Source organism: Accipiter gentilis, chromosome 1 (assembly GCF_929443795.1).
Source record: "Accipiter gentilis chromosome 1, bAccGen1.1, whole genome shotgun sequence".
Classification (NCBI taxonomy): domain Eukaryota; kingdom Metazoa; phylum Chordata; class Aves; order Accipitriformes; family Accipitridae; genus Astur; species Astur gentilis.
Genome location: NC_064880.1, coordinates 37,438,666 through 37,461,021, shown reverse-complemented (window position 1 = coordinate 37,461,021; position 22,356 = coordinate 37,438,666). Strand labels below are relative to the sequence as shown.

At 52.7% G+C, this 22,356-nt stretch overlaps 1 protein-coding gene across 4 annotated transcripts in view; it reads left to right on the top strand.

Moving 5' to 3' along the window:
* Nucleotides 1-31: 31 nt before the first annotated feature.
* The window catches only part of TTLL4 (tubulin tyrosine ligase like 4), a 28,446-nt gene continuing 6,121 nt past the window's right edge, over nt 32-22,356 (top strand). For 2 of the 4 annotated variants that reach the window (XM_049814279.1, XM_049814304.1), the window contains exons 1-14: nt 4,340-8,620; nt 9,322-9,431; nt 9,845-9,908; nt 11,621-11,745; nt 12,147-12,257; nt 13,241-13,317; nt 14,247-14,441; nt 14,525-14,607; nt 16,275-16,403; nt 17,049-17,171; nt 18,694-18,792; nt 19,366-19,500; nt 20,232-20,369; nt 22,232-22,334. In XM_049814279.1, the coding sequence (XP_049670236.1) occupies nt 7,296-8,620; nt 9,322-9,431; nt 9,845-9,908; nt 11,621-11,745; nt 12,147-12,257; nt 13,241-13,317; nt 14,247-14,441; nt 14,525-14,607; nt 16,275-16,403; nt 17,049-17,171; nt 18,694-18,792; nt 19,366-19,500; nt 20,232-20,369; nt 22,232-22,334 (2,817 nt within the window). In that variant the 5' untranslated portion in view covers nt 4,340-7,295. Of the gene's footprint in view, nt 115-1,610; nt 1,699-4,339; nt 8,621-9,321; nt 9,432-9,844; nt 9,909-11,620; nt 11,746-12,146; nt 12,258-13,240; nt 13,318-14,246; nt 14,442-14,524; nt 14,608-16,274; nt 16,404-17,048; nt 17,172-18,693; nt 18,793-19,365; nt 19,501-20,231; nt 20,370-22,231; nt 22,335-22,356 lie in introns of those variants that run through there. The other 2 variants (XM_049814286.1, XM_049814295.1) reach the window with 2 other exon arrangements.

Sequence of the window (22,356 nt, the reverse complement as noted above, 5' to 3'; positions counted from 1 at the left end):
GGAAGTGTAGTCACGTGGCGGCGGCACCGCCCCGGATCCCTATGGTAACGGCGGGCGGTGCGGCCGGCGGCGGCAGCGCGGGGAGCGGCGGGGCCCGGGGGCGCCGGGCGGGCGGTGAGTACGGGAGGGGCGGGCCCGAGTGTGCTTCCCCTTCAAGGAGCTGGGCCTTTTCGCCCGTGGGGAGTGCGTGCCACCCCCAGGTACCACCCCGCGGGGCGTGGGGCCCTTGGTGTCCTGTCCCGTGTCGTGTCGTCGTCGTCCCCGCTGCCTCGCCATCCCCGCCTCGCCGGGGTCCCCGGCCCTCCTTGCCCCACCGCCGTGCCCCCAGCACCCACCCGGCCTGTGCTCAGGCCCCGAGGAGGCACCTTGCCCAACCCCAGGCCTCCCTGCGGGGGCTCGCCGTGGCCCTACCCTGTGTCCCCTTGGGGTGCGCCGGGCCGGGCCCCGTGGGGCTGGGGAGGCGGCACGGGGATGCGCTGAGGTGGGAGATGCTTGGGTCGGTGTCCTGGCCAGCGCTCCTGGGGCAGGACGGAGCATCTCTGTAGCACCTTCGGCCTCAAAGACTTTCACCTGAAGAAATGAGAAACAGAGCGTGTTCCCTGGGTGAGCGCCAGGGAGGAAGAAGAGCTGGCTCCCCAGTGAGCCATCGTCCCAGCAAGCCTCTCCAACGGCACTTGGAGCAGCAGTGAGGATGGAACTGGGGTTGACCAGACCTGCGTGGGGCACTGGGGCAGCCTGGCTGTTAATCCTTCCACTGGGGTCTTGGTTTGGCTGCTCTGGAGTTGTAAAAAGGAGCTGATGGGTCTGAAAGGTGAATGGCAGAGCTGTGAAAAGAGTTAAGATGAGCCTGCAGTATTTCCTGAATGCCTCCAGGATCTGGGCTGGGAAGGAGGGGAGCAGGAGAGGGGAAGCCCTGTAGTGCAGTGCCAGCCTCCTGTTTCCTTGCCCGGCTGGGCTGCAGGTATCTCCTGGGCAGCAGATTTCGGCCCCACAGCTCCACATGAAAGCCCTCCCTACATGACTCTCTGCGACGCAGCTTCTCTTTCTTGTTGCTGTGTGCTCCTCGCTGAAAGGGCACGTGATGTCTAGTGGCTCCTAGGCAGTTTGGGGGAATTAACAGTGAATTGTTGGTCTGATTACAGTTTTATCTAAAAATTTTTCCTTAACTCTTAGCAGTTGTACCCAGCAGATAGTGGCACCTGTCTGTCCTTATGTTGCTCTCTTGTTGCAGTCCTCAAGTTTTGTATTAGGCAAACTTTGTTGATGATAAATTTGCACCTCCTGCTCTTTGGTCATGCCCAGGGTCCTTCTCAGCATAGCAGGGATTGCATTGTGAGGAGGACGCTCACAGGGCCAGATGCCACTGTCCCCAGATAATGATGCCTGTGTGAAGATGTCATGTCACCTATGCAGGTCAGGGGCTTTGGCTGCCATACTGCCCTGGCTGGGTGCTGTTCCTTGCATTTCCCAGGTTCCTCCTGTGCAGCAAGTCTAGGAGTATTTGGCTTCTTCCCAATGTGAATCTCTGTTTCTTCTCTACTCCCGAGCTCAGAGAGACTGCTGTATGGAGTGAGGTGGTTGCAGTGCCTCCAGAGGAATCTTTCCTACCCTGGCCAAGACGTGGAAGGGTCCTCATCACGTACTGAAGGCCAGACCTGGGAGCTTTGTCTTCCAGTTCCAAATATGTTTCAGAAAAAAGTATCAAGAAAAGAGGACGGACAAAGAATTGATGTGTTTTGAACTAATCGGGTTATTCTTGTCTCCTTGCTACATACTGATATTTTATACTTGTTCCACTTGCCCTGACTCTTCCACGTTTTATTTTTTTTCCTCTGCCAAAGGCTGAGGGTGTGGCCAGACTGCCTAAAACCAGACCGAGATGTGCAGACTGCCTGTCGGTTCCTGTGCTGGTGGCCAAGCTCTCCCTAGGTCTTGCTGCATAATTCTCCTGTACCTTTTCTCCCATCATGAAGATCAATTGAGAATGCTATCCTTTGGTTTGCTCAGATCTGCAGGAAGGTGCTTTAGACCTCCTCAGTGAAAGGCTGTAAAACACCCCATGCTTTAGCTGGTTGCTTTTAACCCAGACTCATTTCCCTACTCTCATTTATGCTGTGATACAACTGCTCCCGTAGCCCGGATGATAAGAAAATATGAATGAGGGATGGGAGCGAGGGCAGGGACTTCCCAGCTTCACTGCTGGGGAAACACAGAGCTGTGTGGTCCGCTGTTGCTGTGCGGCATGTCCCCTTTGGTGGCCTGGGGACTCTGTCAGGGCGGAAGAGTCTATATCCTTCAACAGCGATGGGGACTCTGCTCTGGACCTTTTGCCCTTTGCGTGGCCCCTGCACTCTCTGGTCAGCCCGGGATGAGCACTGAGCCAGCCCTTTATTTTAGATGTCCCCAGTGTGCTCTCTCCACGGCAAAGATGCAGCCCTGGATTTTTTGTGCCTAACCACACTGGAGTCCTTCACCTCGTGCTCCGATGCCCTGAGAGTGGTGAGAAAGTCCCCTGTGAACTCGAACGGATGAGCCTTCAGTCCCCAGCCCAGCCCGTGTGTGCGTGGAGGGAAGCATTTGCAGCAGCGCAGAGCGATGCAGCAGCTGGATTCCAGCTCTCCTGTGGCTTGGTCCAGTGCCCTGCTGCCCGTAAGGTCTGCCTCCCTCCCTCCCCACAACCTTGGGAACAGGAGCACGCACTGGAGCTGCTCTGCTGTTCTTCCAGGGCAGCCCTCTGTTTAGTTAAAAGATATTTTGGGGAGCTATGCAGTTCTAATGCCTTCTCTCTTCAGCGCGGAGTTCAGCACTGCAGCCATTGAATTGAAATTACTAGCCCCAGCGCAAAAGCTGGGCACAAATGTAATCCTGGGATGCAAGGTGGAATTTGCTGATGCATCCCCACTGTGGGTGGTTTCTCACTGGTATCTTTTTTTGACCCGAGTGGCCAAGCAAAAGCTTGGTGTCTTGATTAGGAGAGAAATTGTTCGTCATCCTGTGCCTCTCATTTTGCACCCAAAATGTGGTTCTGCGGGACGATACTGGAGCTGAGAGGGAGCAGCAATGCTTAACTGAATGGCAAAGCAGCATGCCAGGCTGTTGGTCCCTGTGCCGCCGGCATTTCTGTCGTGGCCAAGCTGCCTCCGAGTTGTCTTGTCCTCATGGACTTCTCATGGCCAGGAAGACCCTCTGCTCTTCAGCTTGAACTTGCGGGTGGCCTCAGGTGCTGCTTTGTCTCCATGTGTGGCTGCACTTGAGGCCACTTGTTTCCTGGAGCTGATGTAGGTGAGGGTTGTTTCCATGCTGTTGAAACAGAAGAGTTTGTACCTAGGTGCCAGGGTGTAAGAGCAGCTTTAGGCACTCTCAGTCAGTTGGTTTCAGATCAATGCACTTGGTCTTGTTGAAAGCTTTTTTGAAGGGGTACAAACCCTTATTTTGAAATGTATATGGCTTTTAAAACCCGTTTATTTTGTGTTGTTAACTTGCTTGCTCAAGCTTTAATCAAAAGCCCCAGAGCTGCAAGTGAGAAACTTGGTGTGAACTCAAGTCTCCTTTAGAAACAGATGTTATCCTTTCTAATGATGAAGAACAGAAATTGCACCCTGCAGTGACATAGAGAACAATAGCAAATCACAGTTGTCTGACTGCCCCCCGCCCCCCCCCCCCCGCCCCCCCGCCTTATGACTTTGGGCTGCATGAGGCTGACAGCACATTATCAGGTCAGCTTGCAGTTCATACGTTTGCAAGCTCTTGTTATTTTAAGCATGTCACCACAGCTGCGTTTAAAATAAGCTCCCCAGCCAAACTCACATGACGGAGGGATGATGTGCACATAGGGCTCTTATGGTCTCGTCCTTTCCTGTTAGAAACAGGTCTGTGAGCTGTGAGGAGCTCCCACACTGCTGTTAGAGGTGCACATGCTGCAGGGAGGCTCAGGCTGGAAGAAGGGACTTCCAGTGACGCTTAGTGGGGTGTGCACGCGCTGGGGTGCACGGTGGCCCCTGTGCGCTTGTGATGTGACATTTGTAAAGGCTGTGGCAGCGCTCCAGCTGACGTCCTGAAGCTTGCGAGCAGGCTGTGCAGTAATAAAAGGTGCTAGCGAAATAATTGTAAGCGAGTGCAGCTGTACGGTCACTCCAACAGTGACAACTTTGGCCTCTATATTATGTGTCAATAAGTCCAAGCCAAAATCCATTAATTACTAGTAATGATGTTTGGGTTTGACTTCCAGCCCAGCCAGTTTGCCCTGGGCTTTTCCCAGTTCATGTTTGTACAATAAAATTTCCAAGCGTAGTTTTATTGCTGTTGTGAGCAGCAGAACAGACTCCTGCTCCTTTGCTGTAGGGTTGGGTTGGTAGAACTAGGGATTGCCTCAAGCTGTCACCTTCCTCCACCCCAAAACTTTGGCTGAGTTAAATGCAAAGGGGAAACTTCCCTGACTGCTAACCAGTGGGGATTTACCTTGGGACAGGTGATGTGTTTCCTGTCCAGAGCCAGGGGGACATGGCAGCTGCTGCCCTGTTGTGCCCACAGCCTGGCATGTGAAAGTGCCTCTGTCTCCACTGGTTCTGGATGCTCAGCAGCTGCTTTGTCAAGTTGTCCTTGCAGCAAGGACAGGAGCTGGTTTGCAGGCAGACATCAGAGGTGGCTGTGCTGGCACGCAGGAGGTGGGACAGAAGTGTGGATGGAGGCAAGGACAGGCAGCATAAGCTGGTGCTGCCAGTCTGGATGCATCCTGACGTGCCCCTTGCGGGATCATGTTCTTCCTTTCATCATTTCTGCCCCTATCTCTGAGCTCCTGTGTCTCCACAGGGAAACAGTAGTGGTTACTAGCTGTCGGCCAGCACAGTCCTTGCCTGGAACCTGTACGAAAGGCCCTGCTGCTTCCTTCTGCAGCCACTGCTTCCAGTGCACCCCGGCCCCACGCCAGCCCAGCTGCTTCTGTGGCTCTGTGGCAAAACTGCTCCACAGAGGAGTAAGCTCAGCATGTTCCTCTGCCACTGTGGGGCTGGGGACCAGCCCTGGCTGAGCAGGCAGTGGTGGCTAAGGCTGTGCCATGGCCAGACCTTCAGCCTGGTAGTTGCAGCTGCTGGCGGTACACCTGTGCCTGTGCTGGTTGCATCTGTGCCACCGTTGTCACTTACTCCAGAGCAGGGTCACAGAGGACTTCTGCTGGCATACTCAGGCCTGTATCTAAGCCGGCTGTAGGATTCACATCCCTTGTTAGATCTTCATTAGGCCAAATCACTTTTATTTTTATAGCAGGATGATCCACTGATAGCTGTAAAGCCGGGTGGAGATAAAGCACAGGTGGCTTTCACTGCAGGCTGGTTTTGCAAGGTCATTCACAGCTGATTGAGAGCACAGGCCGTGGCCAAGCTGGCAGCACGCGTGTGGTGATGCTGCAGTGACAGTCCCTTCTAGGGAGGGACATTGGGGACACTTTCATTCACCTTCTTGTATTTTTATTTTGCTTTTTCACATCTACATTTGCTGGTGTGCTAGGATCACTTTGTGGTTTGAACATGCGTGCTTGCAACCTGGGTGCATCTGGGGGCATGGCATGCAGAAGCGGAGCTTCACTCGCTTGTTTACTGGGGGAAGCTTGAGCTGGGCAGGTGGTGGCATCTGAGTCACAGCCTCTTCGCTCTGTGCTAATCGCTGTGAATGTCACAACACTACTGGGTTTGCTGCTGGGCGTGGATTGGGTAGCAATCGGATAGTGCGGTACAGCTCAGTTGTGTACGGCATGTGGGATTCCCTTCCCTGGGGCTCAGAGCCCCTCTGGGCTGCAGCTCGCAGAGGGATGCAGCCGCCCATCCTTGTTGGGAGTGCTGAGCGTGACTGTACAGGCACTAATGAGCAGTGCAGCCATAAGTATGGAGCGGACCTGACCCCTTCCATACTTCCTTGCAGAGCTTGGCAGGGCAGCAGCTCTCCTTAAGGATGTATAGCTCCTATGAGATCCTGCATGGGATGTTCCCACCTCGTACAGCCTCCAGCTGGGGCCTGATTCACAGATTTAGAAGGTCTGGTGGGCGTAGGTCTGTGCAGGGTGTAGGTCTGTCTGACCCAGCCCTGTGGTGCATGTGAGCTGCTGTCATGGTGCTAGAGAGCAACCCTGGGGTCTCCTAGCCACACTTTAACTGCTGCAGCCAAGGCTTGATTTTCACGTGAGAAAGGAGCGTGTATGTGTATTGCAAGAAAACTAAGAAGGTGATGGCTGATGCTCTGCTTAACCTTCTTAAACATGCAAGCTTGTGAGAGCTGGAAGGTGGAAGAGCGAGCCACCCAGCCTGCCTGCTTGGGATACAAATTCGTATTGCGGCTGTACCTAGGGCCCTCCAGGCATGTGTTAAAGCAAGACAAATACCTGGCACATGGTTTGTTTTCACTTTCCCTTCTCCCCAGGCAGGAGGATCTTACAAGCATGGTGCAATAGTTCACTTTAGGAGGATTCAGGACACCTACGTCTACAGCTCTGTGGTATGCCAGTTGCTCCTTGCAAGAGACTTTTCTGTAGCACTGCAACGAGGAGAAAAGTGTGTGCATGGTACTGCCAGCCTCTGTTGGAAACCGAGGTGTTGATGTTAGAACAGCCCTGCATTTGCTCCTTGCTGCCTTCTCAGTCCGGAGCTCTTTAGGATGTCCTCAGCCCTCACTGACCTTTTCCAAGGGGTTACAGAAGTGAGAAATGTGTTCCTTTTAAAAGCAAGGCCTGAGGTTCTCACCTAGTTGTGTGACCTTGGGAGCTGAAGCTTTAAGGAGTGGAGAGAAGAAAAAGAAGCAGATGTTTTGGGGCTTGCGGTGGAGTCAGGAGAGCTGGCTGTGGAGCACATGGTGCAATTTGGAGACGCAGCCCCATGGGAGTGGGCTCCAGCTGCTGTGCTGGGTCCAAGGCAGGCAGGTAGGTGGCCTCTCCCTGCAGTCGGGACTGCTGTGTTGGTGCTGCTGCCCCATGGCCCTGGCTGGCAGCCAGGCACCCCTGCGCCTTTGCAGGATAAAAGCTTTCCTGTGGATGGCACTTTTCCCAGGGCCCTCTCTAAGTCATCCTTCACATCCTCTGGTTTCATGTGAGACACCAACTCTTCCTTTGACTTGGTCCCAGGAGACTCTCGGGGAGCTCAGCAGATGGAGATGTGGTTTTTCATCCTGCAGAGAAAGCAGCTCATCCTGCTCCCCTCCTGGGGCAGTAGACTGGGTGCTTTGCCCTGCCAGGGTAACAGCGCCTTTCATGCTGTCGTCTTGTTTCAGGCCAGCAAAGATGCTGCTGTAGATGACTGACTCACTCATGCCTCATGCTATGGCTCTACATGGCCTCTGCAGGACTAGAACGTGCTAATCTGGGCCCCAAACAGGAGAATAGCATCAGACTCGAGTCAGGCGCCCTTCCGGCAGGGCGAGTTCAGCTGTGCCGGGCCTGGCACCTCGCTCAGCAGCAGGCGAAACCCGTCTGGAATTTAGAGAAGTATGTGAATGCTTTCCAGGATCGTAGCCTGCTGCCCTCAGGGATACCTCTGCAGCAATCCTGCTTCTTGTGTCCACCGTCACTATGCCACACACACACTGGTGAAGACACCCTCCTGAGCCTGCCCTTGGCCCAGCCCTGCCTGGACCTGAGTGGGAGCGTTCCGCTCTACCGACGCTCCTGCCTCAGACCCAAGCCCTACGGGTTTCCTTTCCGAAACCCTTTGGACACTGGCTCTGCCACGGGAAGGGTGATGTCTTCCTTGCTGATGGAGCCCTGCCTGCTGCCTGCGCTGGCAGAGGAGCACTCTGGGACTGGGGTCAAAGGTTCTGCCCTCAGCTCAGGTCGGCAGGCTTCCAGCTCCTATAGACCAGTGCTCAATAACAACTCCTTCCTACGGCCAAGCAGTGCTAAAGTGCCTTTGCTGCAGTCACCAGAGATCAAGAAGGTGAAAAACGCCTACAGCTTCCCTACTGCCTCATGGCCCCACTCCAGGGACGGTGGAGACAGCTCCCCTGGCAGCCTGGTCAATGGAGCAGTGAAAAGCAATGACCTTGTGTTGGAGCAAACCGTGGTCCCCTCCTTGACCCCTGTGCCCAGCAATGCAATTCTCAGGAAGGACCAGTGCTCACAGGAGGATGCTGAGAGGAGAGCGCACAGCTTAAAAGAGAAGGAGCCGGAGATCAGCCTCACGGAGGCTGTGCAGCAGCTAGCCGGACAGACTGCCACACGCAAAGGCTTTGGACGTGAAGTCAAAAGCTCTGGCCTTATGAACATGGGCAGCCTGTCCAACTGGAACAGCAGGTGGGGGCAGCACATCATAGCACAGCTCACCCCGAAAGAAACCATCGCTCCACTGAACTTGGAGGTGGGTAGCCGTCGCCTTAATGGTAACTCAAGCCTTATAGGCACTGATGGTGCCATCGTCTGCACTAAGCGTATCAGCGTCCATCTCTTGGCCTCACGTGCTGGCTCTCCCGACTGCAACGCCGACTGCAGACTTGTGAGAATGCTGAGCCCACACAGAGGGGACCGGGTGGCAAGAGCAGAGGCTCCGCACCTTGCTGACGTCTCTGAAGTGGCAACTCAGATGTCCACCATCCAACTGGAGAAAGAGGAGAAATGGCCCCAGGCTGTGCTCCTGGGAAAGCATGAGTAAGTAGAGCCAGGAGGAGGAGGGAGGCTGTGGCAGGCTGGGCTGGGCTGGCTGTTGCATCTGTGTATGTTGGGAGAGGATGCACTGTGGGCACTACGGGGGTGGCATAAGGATAACCATGGGCTGCATCCCTGAGCAAAATCCATATGTGGCATCCTGGTGTGGGGGGAGCCTTCTCGCCACCCTCAGTTTGATGATGCATGTGCTTAGGGTGTCTCTGAGCCCTTCCATCTTTTCCTTCAGCCACAGCTTGGAATTACCGTGTGGCATTTCTGGCTCACTCCCCACACAGTCACAGGGCCCTGCCTACTGTGACAGGCTCTGCATGTATGTTGGGTGAAGCCTCCTGTTGAGCCTGGTCCAGCAAGGCTTTCCTGGGCAGAGACATGGCTTCCTAAATGAATGCAAAGCTGAGGCAGGACAGGGAGGGTGCAAGGACACGGAGCTCCTGCTCTCCTTCTGGGAGGGGGTGTCCTTGTGCCTCTTTCTTTCTGGCTGCTCTGGAAAATATTCTCTCTCAGGGTGCCCTGGAGCCTCTCCATCTTGCTAGCTTGGGATGAGAGCTTGTACATCAGCAGTGGGGAGGGCAGTGCTGTCACTCCCCTGCCACATTCTCTCATGCTGCCTTGTGGGCTTCTGGTCTTTTGGCCCCAGAAAGCACATGCCACTCCTGATGTGATGTGATGTCCCTTTGTCCTAGTGTCACTGCTGAGCAGTCACTGCTGGAGCCGAGCCATCCCCAGGATGAAGCGGAGGAAGAACTTCCTGATGGCCTGGATGAGAGCTTCAGTCGGGAGGAGGATGAGGACAGTGAGTGGGGAGGGCTGTGCTCCGTGCCTCGAGGTGGGGAGTGTGGGGGCCGTCTGGGAGCTGGAGGTGAGCACAGCTGCCCTCCTGTCTTACATTCATGCTGTCATTTCAGGATGACCTAGAGATTGTGTTGAACCCAAAAGCAATGTAGCAGCATGGGTTCCTCTGGGGAGCAGGCTAGGGTTCACCACTACCCTCCAAAACTTAGCCATCTCCTCTCTGTGCAGGGCTGTCAGCTCCACCCTTGCCCTGCCTTTTATGCCGCCAATTAGTGGGCAAAAGCCAGGATCCAAGGATTTGGGGCAGCTGGGAAGGGTCTGTCCCCTGGAGCATTTGTTTTCTCTCTTCCCTTTCTAACTCTGTGTGCATTCACTCCCCACGGAGACAAAACTTGAGTCTGTCCCCTCCTGTAGGTGACTCGGATGCTTCCTCTGTCGCTGGTGTGTCATTCAGTGGCTCCGTGGCTCTTGTATCGAGGTTAGTAGCTGTAAATATTAAATTGAACATGGCATCTTTGTCTAAACTTGTCCGTCTTTGCCCTCCCTGGTGATAGAGGAGAGCTGTGGTGTGTGGGGGAATGAAATGAAAGTAGCAACAGGCTTCCCAAGCAAAATGAGCTTCCTTGCTACCCTGCAGACCAAAACTACCTCTCCTGCTACAGATAGTAGCCTTCAAAGTGCTGATGCTGCATCTACCACAGCAAAACAGGGGTCTTAATTTCACTGCCACTTCCAGTTTCTGGGTTAAGTTTAACTGGATTAAACTGTGCTCTTGCAGTGTTGCTGCCTTGCAGATGAAGCAGAGTGGAGGTGTCCTGGGCCAGAGACTGCAAAAGCTCCTTGGGGTCTTGTGTCTCAGCACTGCATCCTAGAAAAAAGTCCTGGAGCCTGGGTTTTTCTTTGGATTTTGGAAGGAGGTTTCTCTGGGGAGGATTGGTCAGCCTGTGGTCATCTGAGCCCTGACTCTGTGACTCCTGGCAGACCTTTGTGGGACCTGTTCTTCCAACAATGGGAGTTGGTCCTTGCAGCTGTGCTGCCTGTGGCACCAGGGCTGCCTTGGGCTTTGCTGTCTGCCCGACAACTTGCTGATTTCCATCATGCCATAACTCAGTTGGGAGATGAGGAAGGCTTCCTGCAAGCAAATGTTGAACCTCAAGGTGCTGCAGGGCTCTGGGTATGCATACGTGGTTGTGAAAGTCCTGCCGAGGTGACATAAATTGGACCAGCAGCTGTTTCTGGCAGGATGTGGCTGGTTGGTCTGTGGTGGCAGATGGGGGGGAAGCAGCGCTTGGGCCAAATGCCTTCTGTGGCAGGGACAGGGGGTGTTAGCCACTTCTCTGTGCAGGCTGTGTGCTGGGCTGGCCTCGAAGCCTTTGCAGCTGTCTCCTGCCTTCAGTCTGTTGTGGGCAAAACCAGTTTTGTGGCAGGGAATGTTAATCAACATAATCTATTGCCAATGAACAAACTTTTAATTACTAATTCTGGTATTGAAAAAAAATACATACAAGGATGTAGGGAAAACACCTCTTCTTCCCCTGTCCTGGTCTCCAATCCCCCCGCTGCAGCTACACTCAGTCCCTTCAGCAAGACAAGGGGTGGCCTGGGAGATTGGGGTCAAAGTGTTGTGATTCCTTTTCTTTTGCTGCTCTTTGTTCCTTGGTGGATTTCTCTGGTGTGGCTTCTTCCACTGGCTGCAGTGGCTTGTATTTGAATATATGTTCGTTATAAACTCTGTTTGCATCATCACAACCTTAATAGATACGTTATAAATTCTACCCTTCCTCCCAGGTGTTAGGGATTGCTGTGGTAAGAAGGTGTACAGTCTGTAAAACTCCAGCCCTCTTCTCTGCAACACACCAAAACCAAGAGGGTTACAGCAGCTGAATCATATATGCATTACAACCTCCACCCCTTGTTCCTATGGACTAGATTATAGGATTTGTCATGTAACAAACTCCACCCCTTGCCCTGGTAAAACACAAAACCAGTGGGGGTTACACCACTTGGCATGCGCATTCATTGCAAGCTCACCCCCTTGTCACTGCAGACTGGGTTACTGACCTTAGTGCCCATTGCTTACACCACATTGCAATGATGCAAATTCCCAATACCAGGATCAAAGCTCCTTCCGGCTTCCCCCTCTGCTACTTTTCACCTTTAGCCAACTGCCTACCGCTTCATCTCTCCTAGGAACTGCATTGAGGGCCTGGACCAGCCTGCTGAGGCTCAGGAGAAAGTGCTCAAACCAGCTCTTGTCTGCAGTTTATTCCCTAATGTGCCTCCAACCATCTACTTCAGTACTCGGGATGAGAGAGGTGAGCTGGGGTCTGTTGCCATGCAGGTTGAGAGTGGCCAGCCCATTATTGGCAAGCAGCGGTGCCAGTGCACAGCCAGGAGCTGGCCAGCAGTGGCTCCCTTTCACCCTTCCCGTGATGAGACCCAGCACTGCTGTGAGATCCAAAGGGCTAGAGTAAAATGATGGCTGCACCCACAGCCTGGAGCGCAAGTCAGGCTGCCACCAAATGTCCCAGTGTCCTGGATCTCCCCCAGCCATGGAGTCTTCTGCTCCATGCTAGTTCTGCAAAGGGGGCTACGCACCCTCCTCTGCAGGCCTGGTGCCTGTGCAGCAAACCATAAGAATTTCTCTGTGTGCAGCTGTAGAAAATCCAGGTATTGTGTTTGTTTTCATTCTGTCCTTATCTTTTTGCCTTCCTAGTGGAAAAGCTGCCTTGGGAGCAGAGGAAGCTGCTGCGATGGAAAATGTGCACAGTCACGCCAAACATAGTGAAGCAAACGGTTGGCAGGTCCCACTTCAGAGTCAGCAAAAGTAAGTTGTGGGAGGCTGTTAGCATCCAACACATCATGTCCTCCCTCGCCTCCAGCCCATGGGCATGAGAAGGCAGACCGCTTGAGAAGAGCAGAGCAGGAGAGATACAGGCTCAGCACTGCAGGATGCTGGGTTCCCATTTCTGCCTGTCTGACTCGCAATATCCAAGTTCTGTGGGTCCTGACAGGGCCTGATCTCCCTCTTGGCCTGTCTCTGGCGTAGACCACAAGGACTTAGTCCTGGGTTGTCAGGAGCTGAGGCAGTGTGTGGGGCAGCAGAGCTGTGCTCCGGCTTGTTTGAGCTGTGCCTCTAGATGGTGCTGCCACTCTGAGGCTGGCACTCATCTGGTGCCAATCTCAGCGCCACTGTCCCTTGTCCGCATGTGCTGAGGAAGAAGCCATCCTCTCTGACCATAGCTGGAGAGTTCTTAGTATTGGGATCTTGTTGCTGTGTAGGAAATGTGTAGGAGAGAGCTGAGGCTGGGGAAGCACTGAGCATTTGCAGCTAAGATCCAAACCCTGGAGTGTGATCTCCCAGCAGTACTCCTGCTTGTATCAGGAGACCTCTGCGCAGACAATTTTGGGGCTATAGTGGGACACACAGGGCAGAGCAAGACCTAGGAATTCTTGCAATCCTATATGTCCCTCTGCAGTGCAGTGCCAATTAGCCAACTGCTTCATTCACCTGCTGTAAAGCAGGGAAGTCAGGGTGTTGGGGGATTAAAGCCATTCCTTTGACCCTGTGTCTGCCCAGATCCCCACAACAATCATGTTTGCAAGGATATGACCCACCTGGTTAACTGGATCCCACTCATAGCCCTTGGTCTGGCAGCCTTGCAGTAGCCAGTATGAGTGCTTTGTGCTATTGCTGTGCAGCATCCCTGCCACACTTCTGCTAGCCCCAGGAGATGGGGTGCTGGTGGGTTGAGAGGGCATTGTGGGTGTCAGGGTACTCAGTCATGGATTTCTCTGTTTTTCCTGCAGAAAGCAATGACTGGCTGGGTTGCTGGGGCCACCACATGAAATCCCCCAGCTTCAGAGCTATCAGGGAGCACCAGAAGGTAGGAGATGTTTTGGGCTGACCTCCTTCACGTGCATGGAGAGCATGTTGGGAGCAGTTTGAGTGCCCCTCTCTTCAGGGCCAGGTGTTTGTTATGCAGGCTGTCCTTGCAGTGTCCCTTCCAGACCATGGCAGCTGGCATTCCTGTGCTGGCAGATGAGCCCAAGAGACAGACACAGCTGGGTGAAAATCCCCACTGTGAGGGTGATTCTTGTACAGACTGAGGCTGTAGCCAACCTGTGTTCCCTTGCGAGCTCATCTAAATTCAGTCATTGTTGCTTAAAGCAGTCCTTCCTCTGGCAGAACTGAGTGGTAGGGCCAGTGCGCTCCTTGCCAGCGCAGCCAGAGGGGATGTACCTAACTCAGATCACAAAAGGGTCAGGAGTGGCCCACGGCTTGGGGAGCATGTGAGGAACCAGAGGTTTGATATCTATCACACATATATATTTGTTCTGGAGAGCTGTCATGCTCCAAACTGCTTGGTTTTGAGGCAGCATCCAGGTTTGGAAGCTAGCAGCCTCTAGTCATGTTCCTGTCCTGCTGTAGGGTCTTTCTGTCCCCAGAGCTTATGTTGCATGGGCAGGACTCTGGCATATAATTTAGAAGCAAGAGAGAAACCACTGGGATGGAGGATACTGCCAGAGGAAGCTCAAAGGCTGGGGGTTAGTGCTCTGCAGCTGTTCAGACATCAGAAGGGATGAGGTGGCAGCTGCTGGCTTTGTAGCTGGTGTGGGTCACCATGTGGGTGTTTATCCCTGCAAAGCTTCAGGAGCAGGTGAGTCCTGTCTTGGTGCAATCCTGGGAGGGGAGCAAAGAGCATTACCCTGCACTGTGTTCAGAAAGGATGTATCCTCTGGCTAGGGAGCAGCAAGGGGTGGGCAGGGAGGTGGGGAAGAAGGGAGATCTCACAGCATCTGGGTTCCTTTCCAGCTAAACCACTTCCCCGGTTCATTTCAAATTGGGAGAAAGGACCGTCTGTGGCGCAACCTGTTGAAGATGCAGGCTCGCTGTGGGAAGAAGGAGTTTAACTTCTTCCCCCAGTCCTTCATCCTGCCCCAGGATATCAAATTACTCAGGAAAGCATGGGAGGAAGGAGCTAGCCACCAGAAATGGATTGTGAAACCTGTAAGTGCAAAGCAGAGCTCAATTCTCTGTCCCATTGTAGCTGTAGGGAGAAGATCTGATCCCTTCTTGTTTGTGTTTTGCAGCCAGCATCAGCAAGAGGCATTGGTATCCAGGTCATCCACAAATGGAGCCAGCTCCCCAAAAGGAGACCGCTGCTGGTACAGAGGTGAGCGAGTGTCATGGCTTAACCCCAGCCAGCGACTAAGCACCATGCAGCCACTCACTCACTTTCCCCCCACCCAGTGGGATGCGAGAGAGAATCAGGCAAAAAAAGTAAAACTCGTGGGTTGAGATAAGAACAGGTTAATAGGACAGGAAGGAAAAAAATAATAATAACAATAATAAAATTACAATAATAATGATAAAAGAATTGGAATATACAAAACAAGTGATGTGCAATGCAATTGCTCATGACTCAATGACCAATGCCCAGTTAGTTCCCGAGCAGCGATCCCCCGAGACCAACTCCCTCCAGTTTATATAGTAGGCATGATGTCACATGGTACGGAATACCCCTTCAGCCAGTTTGGGTCAGCTGTCCTGGCTGTGTCCCCTCCTAACTTCTTGTGCCTCTCCAGCCTTCTTGCTGGCTGGGCATGAGAAGCTTGACTTAATCTAAACATTACTTGGCAGCAAATGAAAACATCAGCGTTATCAACATTCTTTTCATACCGAACTCAAAAACATAGCACAACACAGCTACTAGGAAGACAATTAACTCTATCCCAGCTGAAACCAGGACAGTGAGGGAAAGCAAGGTTGACACATATCCTGGGACCTCCTAGCGTCTCTGGCCAGATATGGGCCGCTGCCACTGTGTGGCAGAGCAGAAGCACCTGATTTTCACCTGGAAAATTCTCGACTGCCTGGTTGTAATGCTGCTGCTGGAAGTCTGGCTCTGTCAGCTGCAGCTGGGCTTATCAGAGTGCTGCTGTCTCTGTGTAGATTTTTGAGGTCTTGGGTACAAACTGGCTCCGTGGGCTTTCTGGAGCTTCTGTCTGTCCGGTGATCAGCTTCAGCTCTGCTGTGATCCTGCTCCCACTGCTTTGTACTCTGGGATTTGACATCTCTGGAAGCAAAAAAACCTTATCCAGTGCCCACAAGCACAGTCGGAAGAGAAGTCCCAGTGAAGAGGTGGCAATTGTCAAAGATTTGTTCTTATCCAAGTGGGAATGAGTCAGTGTGTGTGGCCTCTGTGTGTATGGATGTTGGTCAAAGGATTTTCTTGAAGTAACAGGATTTTCAGAATCTCCTTTTCCTTCTGCAGAAAAATGGAATAGCTTATCTTGGTTTGAGGCTGCTTTCTGGGAAAGTTCTTGTGAGGGCAGGAAAACTGTCCGGTGTTTGGCAGACAGGGAACTGCTGTGTTGGCTTGTCTGTTTTTCCTGTCCGCTTCCTGTGCAAAGTGATAAGCTTTCCTACGGAAAATCATGAACTTCTGGGGTGAATAATCAAATTATTTGGATGAAAATTTCCAACTGTTTCTGCTCACTGAACCAAACCATCTGTGGCCCACTGCATGTCTTAGATGTTCCTGAATATTGTGATCAGTCTTGTGGGTGTAGAAAAGCTACTGTGCTTTAGAGCCAGGGAAAATCTCTTCGAAATGGAACTGAGCAGAGGGGTATACTGCTCATGTGCTGCAGGATCTTCCTGTGCATGTGAGAGCTTTTTTCTCTCTCATTTTTACCGTGATGCACTTAACTTGGAAATGCTGTGCCAAAGGGCTTCTGCCTTGATCCCTGGTTTTGCCAAGTCTTCTGAGGTGGGGGCTAGAGATGTTCCTGCACATGGAAATCATAACCCTTCCCTGGTGCTTGCTTCCCTCTGCAGATATCTGCACAAACCCTACCTCATTGGCGGGAAGAAGTTTGACCTGAGGATCTACGTTTACGTCACTTGCTACGACCCCCTCAGGGTCTACCTGTTCAAGGATGGATTGGTTCGCTTTGCTAGCTGCAAGTAGGTTGTACAGGAGACAGGTGCTGGGGGGGTGACCTCAGCGCTGAGGTACGTGTGACTGTGGTACCAGCCTCGGCTGGGGCAGGAGGGAGTCATCCTGTATACAGTGATGCTTAAAGCTGTAGTTTGCTTGCCTAAGAAGCAGTCTGGAAACACATGCGGTCACTGCAGGTGACAGTGTTGAAAGGGAATCTGAGATGATGCTTTGTTCATCCGTGCTTCCCAAGGCAAGATCAGCTCAGTGTAAAGCAGTTCTTGAAATATGCTGTCTGTGCTTCATACTGCATAAGAGCTGGCATACCAGAAACTGAGATGTTTCTTCCAGTTTTGGCTGTATTGCCTCGGACTGCTGCAGTTCCATCAGTGCTTTTGCTCACTGATGCTCTGGTCTTTTCTTAAGGACATGCTGTGAGGGTGGGATTGCATCTCACTGCCCCAAGGCAGCTTGCTCTGTGTCTCATGCTTTGTCCCATGGGCTCTGGGCCCATGGGGACAGAGAGCTCCAGGCAGCCTGGGAAAGGGAGGCAGCAGGGCTGGTGGATGGCCAGGAGTGGTCTGAGAAACTGAGAACAGTTTCTGCCTGCCCCATGGGCGTGGGGGCAGCCAGTTCAAGGTGACTGCTTGTGCTCCTATTGTCTCATCCAGGTACTCCTCCTCAATGAAGAGCCTCAGCAACAGGTTCGTGCACTTGACCAACTACAGCGTGAACAAGAAGAACACGGAGTACAAGTCCAACTCGGATGAAACTGCTTGTCAGGGACACAAATGGTAGGTGCTGTTTTTAGGGCAGTTATTCTATTCCCTGTTAAGTCAGTCTTTTCAGTATTCCAACCCAAAACTTGAAGGTGCTTCCTGTATTGTCTGCTCCCTCTTGGGGAAACTGGAGAAGCAGAGTGATTTTAGCATGGGTTAGTGTCGATGGAATCTGGGCAGTCTCCCTGGCTTGTGATTCTTCCTGGCTGCTGCTGCTTGGGCTGTGGTCGCCGTTCATCCCGCCTGTGTCTGTGCTGTTCCCTGCTTCCAATGCTGCTCTTATCTGTGCTCATTCATCCCCTTGCCCTGTTGCAGGGGCAATGGGATGTGGTTAAAGCAGAATCTGATTTTTTGCTGTTAGAATTTCAATGGGTAATTGTGATGCTCAAATTGGCGAGATGGGAGCTTCTGCCCATCTCGCTCTTGACTTCCCTATGGAGGCAGAGAAAGGGACAGTCCTGGTGCAAAACTGATAATTTGTGTATTAGTGTGAATAGGAGCAGCGGTGCCATTTCTAGGCATTTGGGAGTTGGGCTGCAGTCTTGCAGGAGTTCCTCTTCTCTGCTCTCCCATGGGTGGACTGATCCAAGGCCCCAGGCACTTGTCTCTGATTCCATAGCTGTGTTTGAACTCTTTTAAAAATAGTGCAGGATAGAATTCTCGATTCATGGGCCTGGGCAGGGCTACTTCACTTCAAAGGGAGCTGCAGAAGGTGGTTTGCTGTGGTAGGATTGCTTTCTCAAACATGGAGCTGCTGCACAGTGGTTTGTTCCTCTACTGGGACTTTGAGAAGGGGCTGCTGTCCCCCAGCAGTTGAAATCCCATGGGGGTGGGATTGTGTGGGTTTTTGGTACCGCCATGCAAGTCAAAGCTGGCCGCTCCCACATTAAAGATGAGAGTGGCTGTAATCCGCTCCATCTCTTGTATGCAGGAAGTGTGACCTTTGGATTCCTGGACATTAGCCACACAGTCACTTGAGCAATATCTGAGCATCCTTGGCTTAGTGTCAGGGTAGCTTGCAACGCTCAGTGTGGTGTGGGAAACTCCTATAAAAGCAAAGATGCTCCCCCCTACCATCTTGTTCTCCATGTTTTTAAAAAAATTTTCTCCACACCCAAAGCCTTGGTGAAATGGCTCTAGCTAAAAGATTTATGGGGGTCTTGCTGGATTCTTGCTGAGCTGCTTTGTAGTGCTGCGGGGGAAGGCCTGCAGGAAGGGGAGGTTTGCTGAGGACACCGAGGGGGAGGGAAGAGAAGATCTAGGCCTGACTTACCTTGCTCATATGCTAATTTGGGACTTATTACTCCAGTGCTGGGACAAGTCTATGACAGATTTATGTTCCTAGTAGCTGGGCCTACAAGACCAGCGGCCAGGCTGTGGAGGGCAGCAACCAGGAGCTGAGGGGTTTGAGGATGGCAGAAGGGTGGCCATGCCAGGGAAGAGCTTTGTCAAGGCTCCCCTCTGCTGCTTTGACTCCCCTTGCAGGGCTGGGCAGCAAGAGGCTACAGAGCTACCTCCTTTCCTTTTTCTCTCCCAGGGCACTCAAAGCTCTCTGGAGTTACCTGACCCAGAAGGGAGTTAATAGTGAGGCCATCTGGGAGAAGATTAAAGACATCGTTATCAAAACCATCATTGCGTGAGTCCTGGTACCCCTTGCTCTGTGCCTGGCTGTGGGATGCACCCTGGCCCCTTTGGCTCTCCAGTCCCCTGTCAGCCCAGTGCTTTTGCTCTTAACCTAAATGCTACCACTTCTTTTGGCTTCAGTATTTGTCTCTGGATCCTTCCTTTCATACTGTTACTTATGCTCATGCTGCAGTAGCTGCAATGGGTAAATAGATCTTACATTTCCTGGGTCTGCCTGCAGTGCAGGGGAGGAGGTCAGGAGGCTGCGGTGTACCCAATACTCTGCACAGCTTGCCACCCACTCCCCTGCTTGGCCAGGGTACCCGAGAAGAAAGGTCCCTTGGTGCAGGATAGATCTTGTGTTCAGAGGCAGATCCTGCCTGACAGAGCAGGGATGCTCAGGATGCAATGCTGGATCCATACGCAGTGCAGCAGCAGCAGCTCACAGGCCTGAGTTGGTCTCTCAGCCCACCCGCTCCCGCTGCATGTGGCTGCATACGCTCTCAGAACTGGCAGCGTGTGCATTGAACAGCCAGAGCTCTGCTGTCTGACTGTTGGAAACAAGCATTTTTTCCTTGGCTTGCAGATCTGAGCCCTACGTGAACAGCCTGGTGAAGATGTACGTGCGGCGGCCGTATTGTTGCCATGAGCTGTTTGGGTTTGATATCATGCTGGATGAAAACCTCAAGCCCTGGATCTTAGAGGTCAACATTTCCCCAAGGTAAAGCAGATTCTGAGCCACAGCAGAGTGGATAATGGCCTTTCTTTTACCACAAAGTGAATTTGGCTCGTGATGTCCCCTCCACCCTGTGCTGAAAGACTGTGGGCTTTGAAGCCTCCCTCTCCAGATTGTGGGAATCAAAGTCCTCCCTGTCTGCGAAAGCAACATCCATCGGCAGCTCAGAAAGCTTCACTGGGCATGCTCCAGCTAGAGCTAGGGAATAGTATGTTAAAAAAGGAAGGCCAAGGAGGGATGTGTCATGTAGGGAACGGGTAATGGCAGAGATTTCTTCTTTGCGTGGGCAGAAGTGATCAGCGGCTCCACTGCCTCGTGCACTGTTCCTTGCTTGCTGACAGCAGCTGGCCGCCTGGTGTTGGCTGTGCAGGCAGGGCTGGGAGCTGCAGCGTACCTCAGTACAGCCTCTGCTGTCTGCAAGAGTGGGTGGGCATGAGCTGGACACAGAGCTGTGGTCCCACACAGGTCTCTGGGCATGGGTTTGCTGGTTTCCAGCAAATCTGGGAAGAGGTGGAGAAATGAACCGTTTCTGGTGGGGAGCCCCTATTCAAAGAGCTGTTGTCAGGATTTTTCTCTCAATGTCTCCTGGCTGTCTGTGATGAGGTGAGGGACAGGCTGGGTTTTGTATCCTGGTCAGTATTAACCCGGGGAGTGATCTTGAGGCCGTGGGGCTCAGCACCTCCATTCTAGCACTCAGTGATGCTTCTTCCCCACAGCCTCCACTCCAACTCCCCACTGGACGTGAGCATCAAGGGCCAGATGATCCGGGACCTCCTCAACCTCGCTGGCTTTGTTCTGCCCAGCATGGACAGCATGGTCTCAAGGCCACAGACAAGAAGTGGCTCTACCTGCAGGTCAGCCCCCTTCTCTGTCAGAGGCAGGCTTTTCTCTTGGGGGATTTTATCTGGGGGCTGCTTGCAGCCTGGCAAACACTAGTTTCTATGCTGTTGAGAGCCTGTGCTTGCTGGTCCTTCAGCTATGGTTCTGAGGGACTTGCATCATTGCTTGGGTGTCTGGTTCCTGCGGTCTTTTCAAGGCAGAAGGATTTATGCCCTCTCTGCAAGTCCATAGTTGGAAGTGAGGCCAGCATAATTTGTGCTTGCTCTGCAGTTAGTCAAGTTGTGCTCTCTCCTCTTTCCCCCTGCCAGAACTAATGCAATGCTGAGCCTCACTGCCTCTCCGTTTGCTTGGAGGGCTGGCTGGCTGTGTTGGGTCTGGATCCGCTTACCCTCTACCCCAGGGCTGACATGCTGCTGCCTTGAGCAAGAGGAGCACCTGTTATTTTGCAAAGGCTGGAGTGATCTGTTCCTTAGGCAGCACTCCAGGTGTCAAAGGCTGTAGACCTATGGGTTGGGGTGTGCACGGTCTTACCTTGCAGCTAACATGACTGTTTCTTGCATAAGGCTAATTCTTGGGCATGTGTCCACCCAGGCCCCTGCTCCTTCTGTGTTTCACCACAGCTTGGGCTTATACTGGTTTCAAACCTGACAGTGGGATGAAACCAGTCCTGTTCCCTGTAGCAGAGTGGCTGCTGGCTATATGTCACTGAAGGAGCAGCTTGCTGGGATGAGCATCAGCACACCCTGATGTGGGCATGCCGAAAAATGGGACTCTTGCCCTCCACCTGCCCTGTGCCTTCAGCGAAGGGAGAAGCTTGGAGCGTGGGCCTGTTCTAGCCGGGGAGCTCTCGCCAGCTCGTCTGCGGCACTTTGATCACACGCTCGTTTGCGGCTTGTGACAGAGGTGCTGAAGGGCAGGTGTCCTCGGAAGGACCTGCAGGGGATTAAGCGGATCCTTAACATGGTTCAGATCATGCATTACCAGAGTTCCTGCATCCAGAGGAAAGCTTGCTTAACTGTATCTCCTGCCCTGGAAAGGATATGAAGGTTTTTTTTGCATATGGGCATAATTCCAGTAGATCTGTATGTTCCCCAAGCACCATGCAGCACAGCCTCTAGGCTCTGCTCAGCCTCAAGGCTCTACTCTCCCTGTTTGGATTTGCAGACAACTAATTATTTTTGCAGCAGAAGAACAAATTAGCTGTGTTGATATAAGGGTTACAAGATGTTGGACAAGTATCTCCCAGACTCTGGCATCCCCAAATGGGTCAGTTGGGTGCTTAAGAATAATTTAGATGGTTGCTGGTCAGATTGTACAAAAGCCAGGATTTCCCATGGCCTGTGGAGCTGGAGCTGAATTCGAGTCTTAAGCAGTCTTGGGTGCTGCAGGAGGAAGTTTTTGATCTAAGAGTTCTCTCCTTCCTTGCACAGTACAAGTACTGAGTACTCGTACCCCCAGCCCTGTGGTTACAGTTAGGAAGCTGCGTTCCAAGTGGGATGTAAACATGAAATCCCACCAGGCTTCAAGTGCTGTGAATCGGGTCATGGTGTGTCTTTGGCCGTCTTGCATCCTATGTGGGTGTAAGATGATTGTTCACCTTTTGGTTGAAGGAACACTGAAATGCCTTAGCGAGGAGCTGGCAGGGCCCTCTCTGTTCCCCTGCCCACATCCCTCCTGGGTCCTGTGCTGATGCACAAGGCTGTGGGTGCATCACTGATCTTGGAACTAGTGAAATCCTTGGAGAAAGTGTTCTCTCCTCTGTGGCATTTTCCTGAGGGTGTCACTGCTCTCACAGAAGTTGCTGGGAGCAGCTCTGCCATGACAGAACTTTGTCTTCTCTGCCTAAATGCTCTACTGCCTCTTCTTGTGTCCTCAGTCTGGGCAGTGCTTTGAAGGAGAAGCCCAAGGCAGCACCTGAGCATTTCATAGCAGAGAAGATGAAGAAGGCCTATTACTTGACGCAGAAGATACCTGACCAGGTATGACACAACCTCCTCCGAT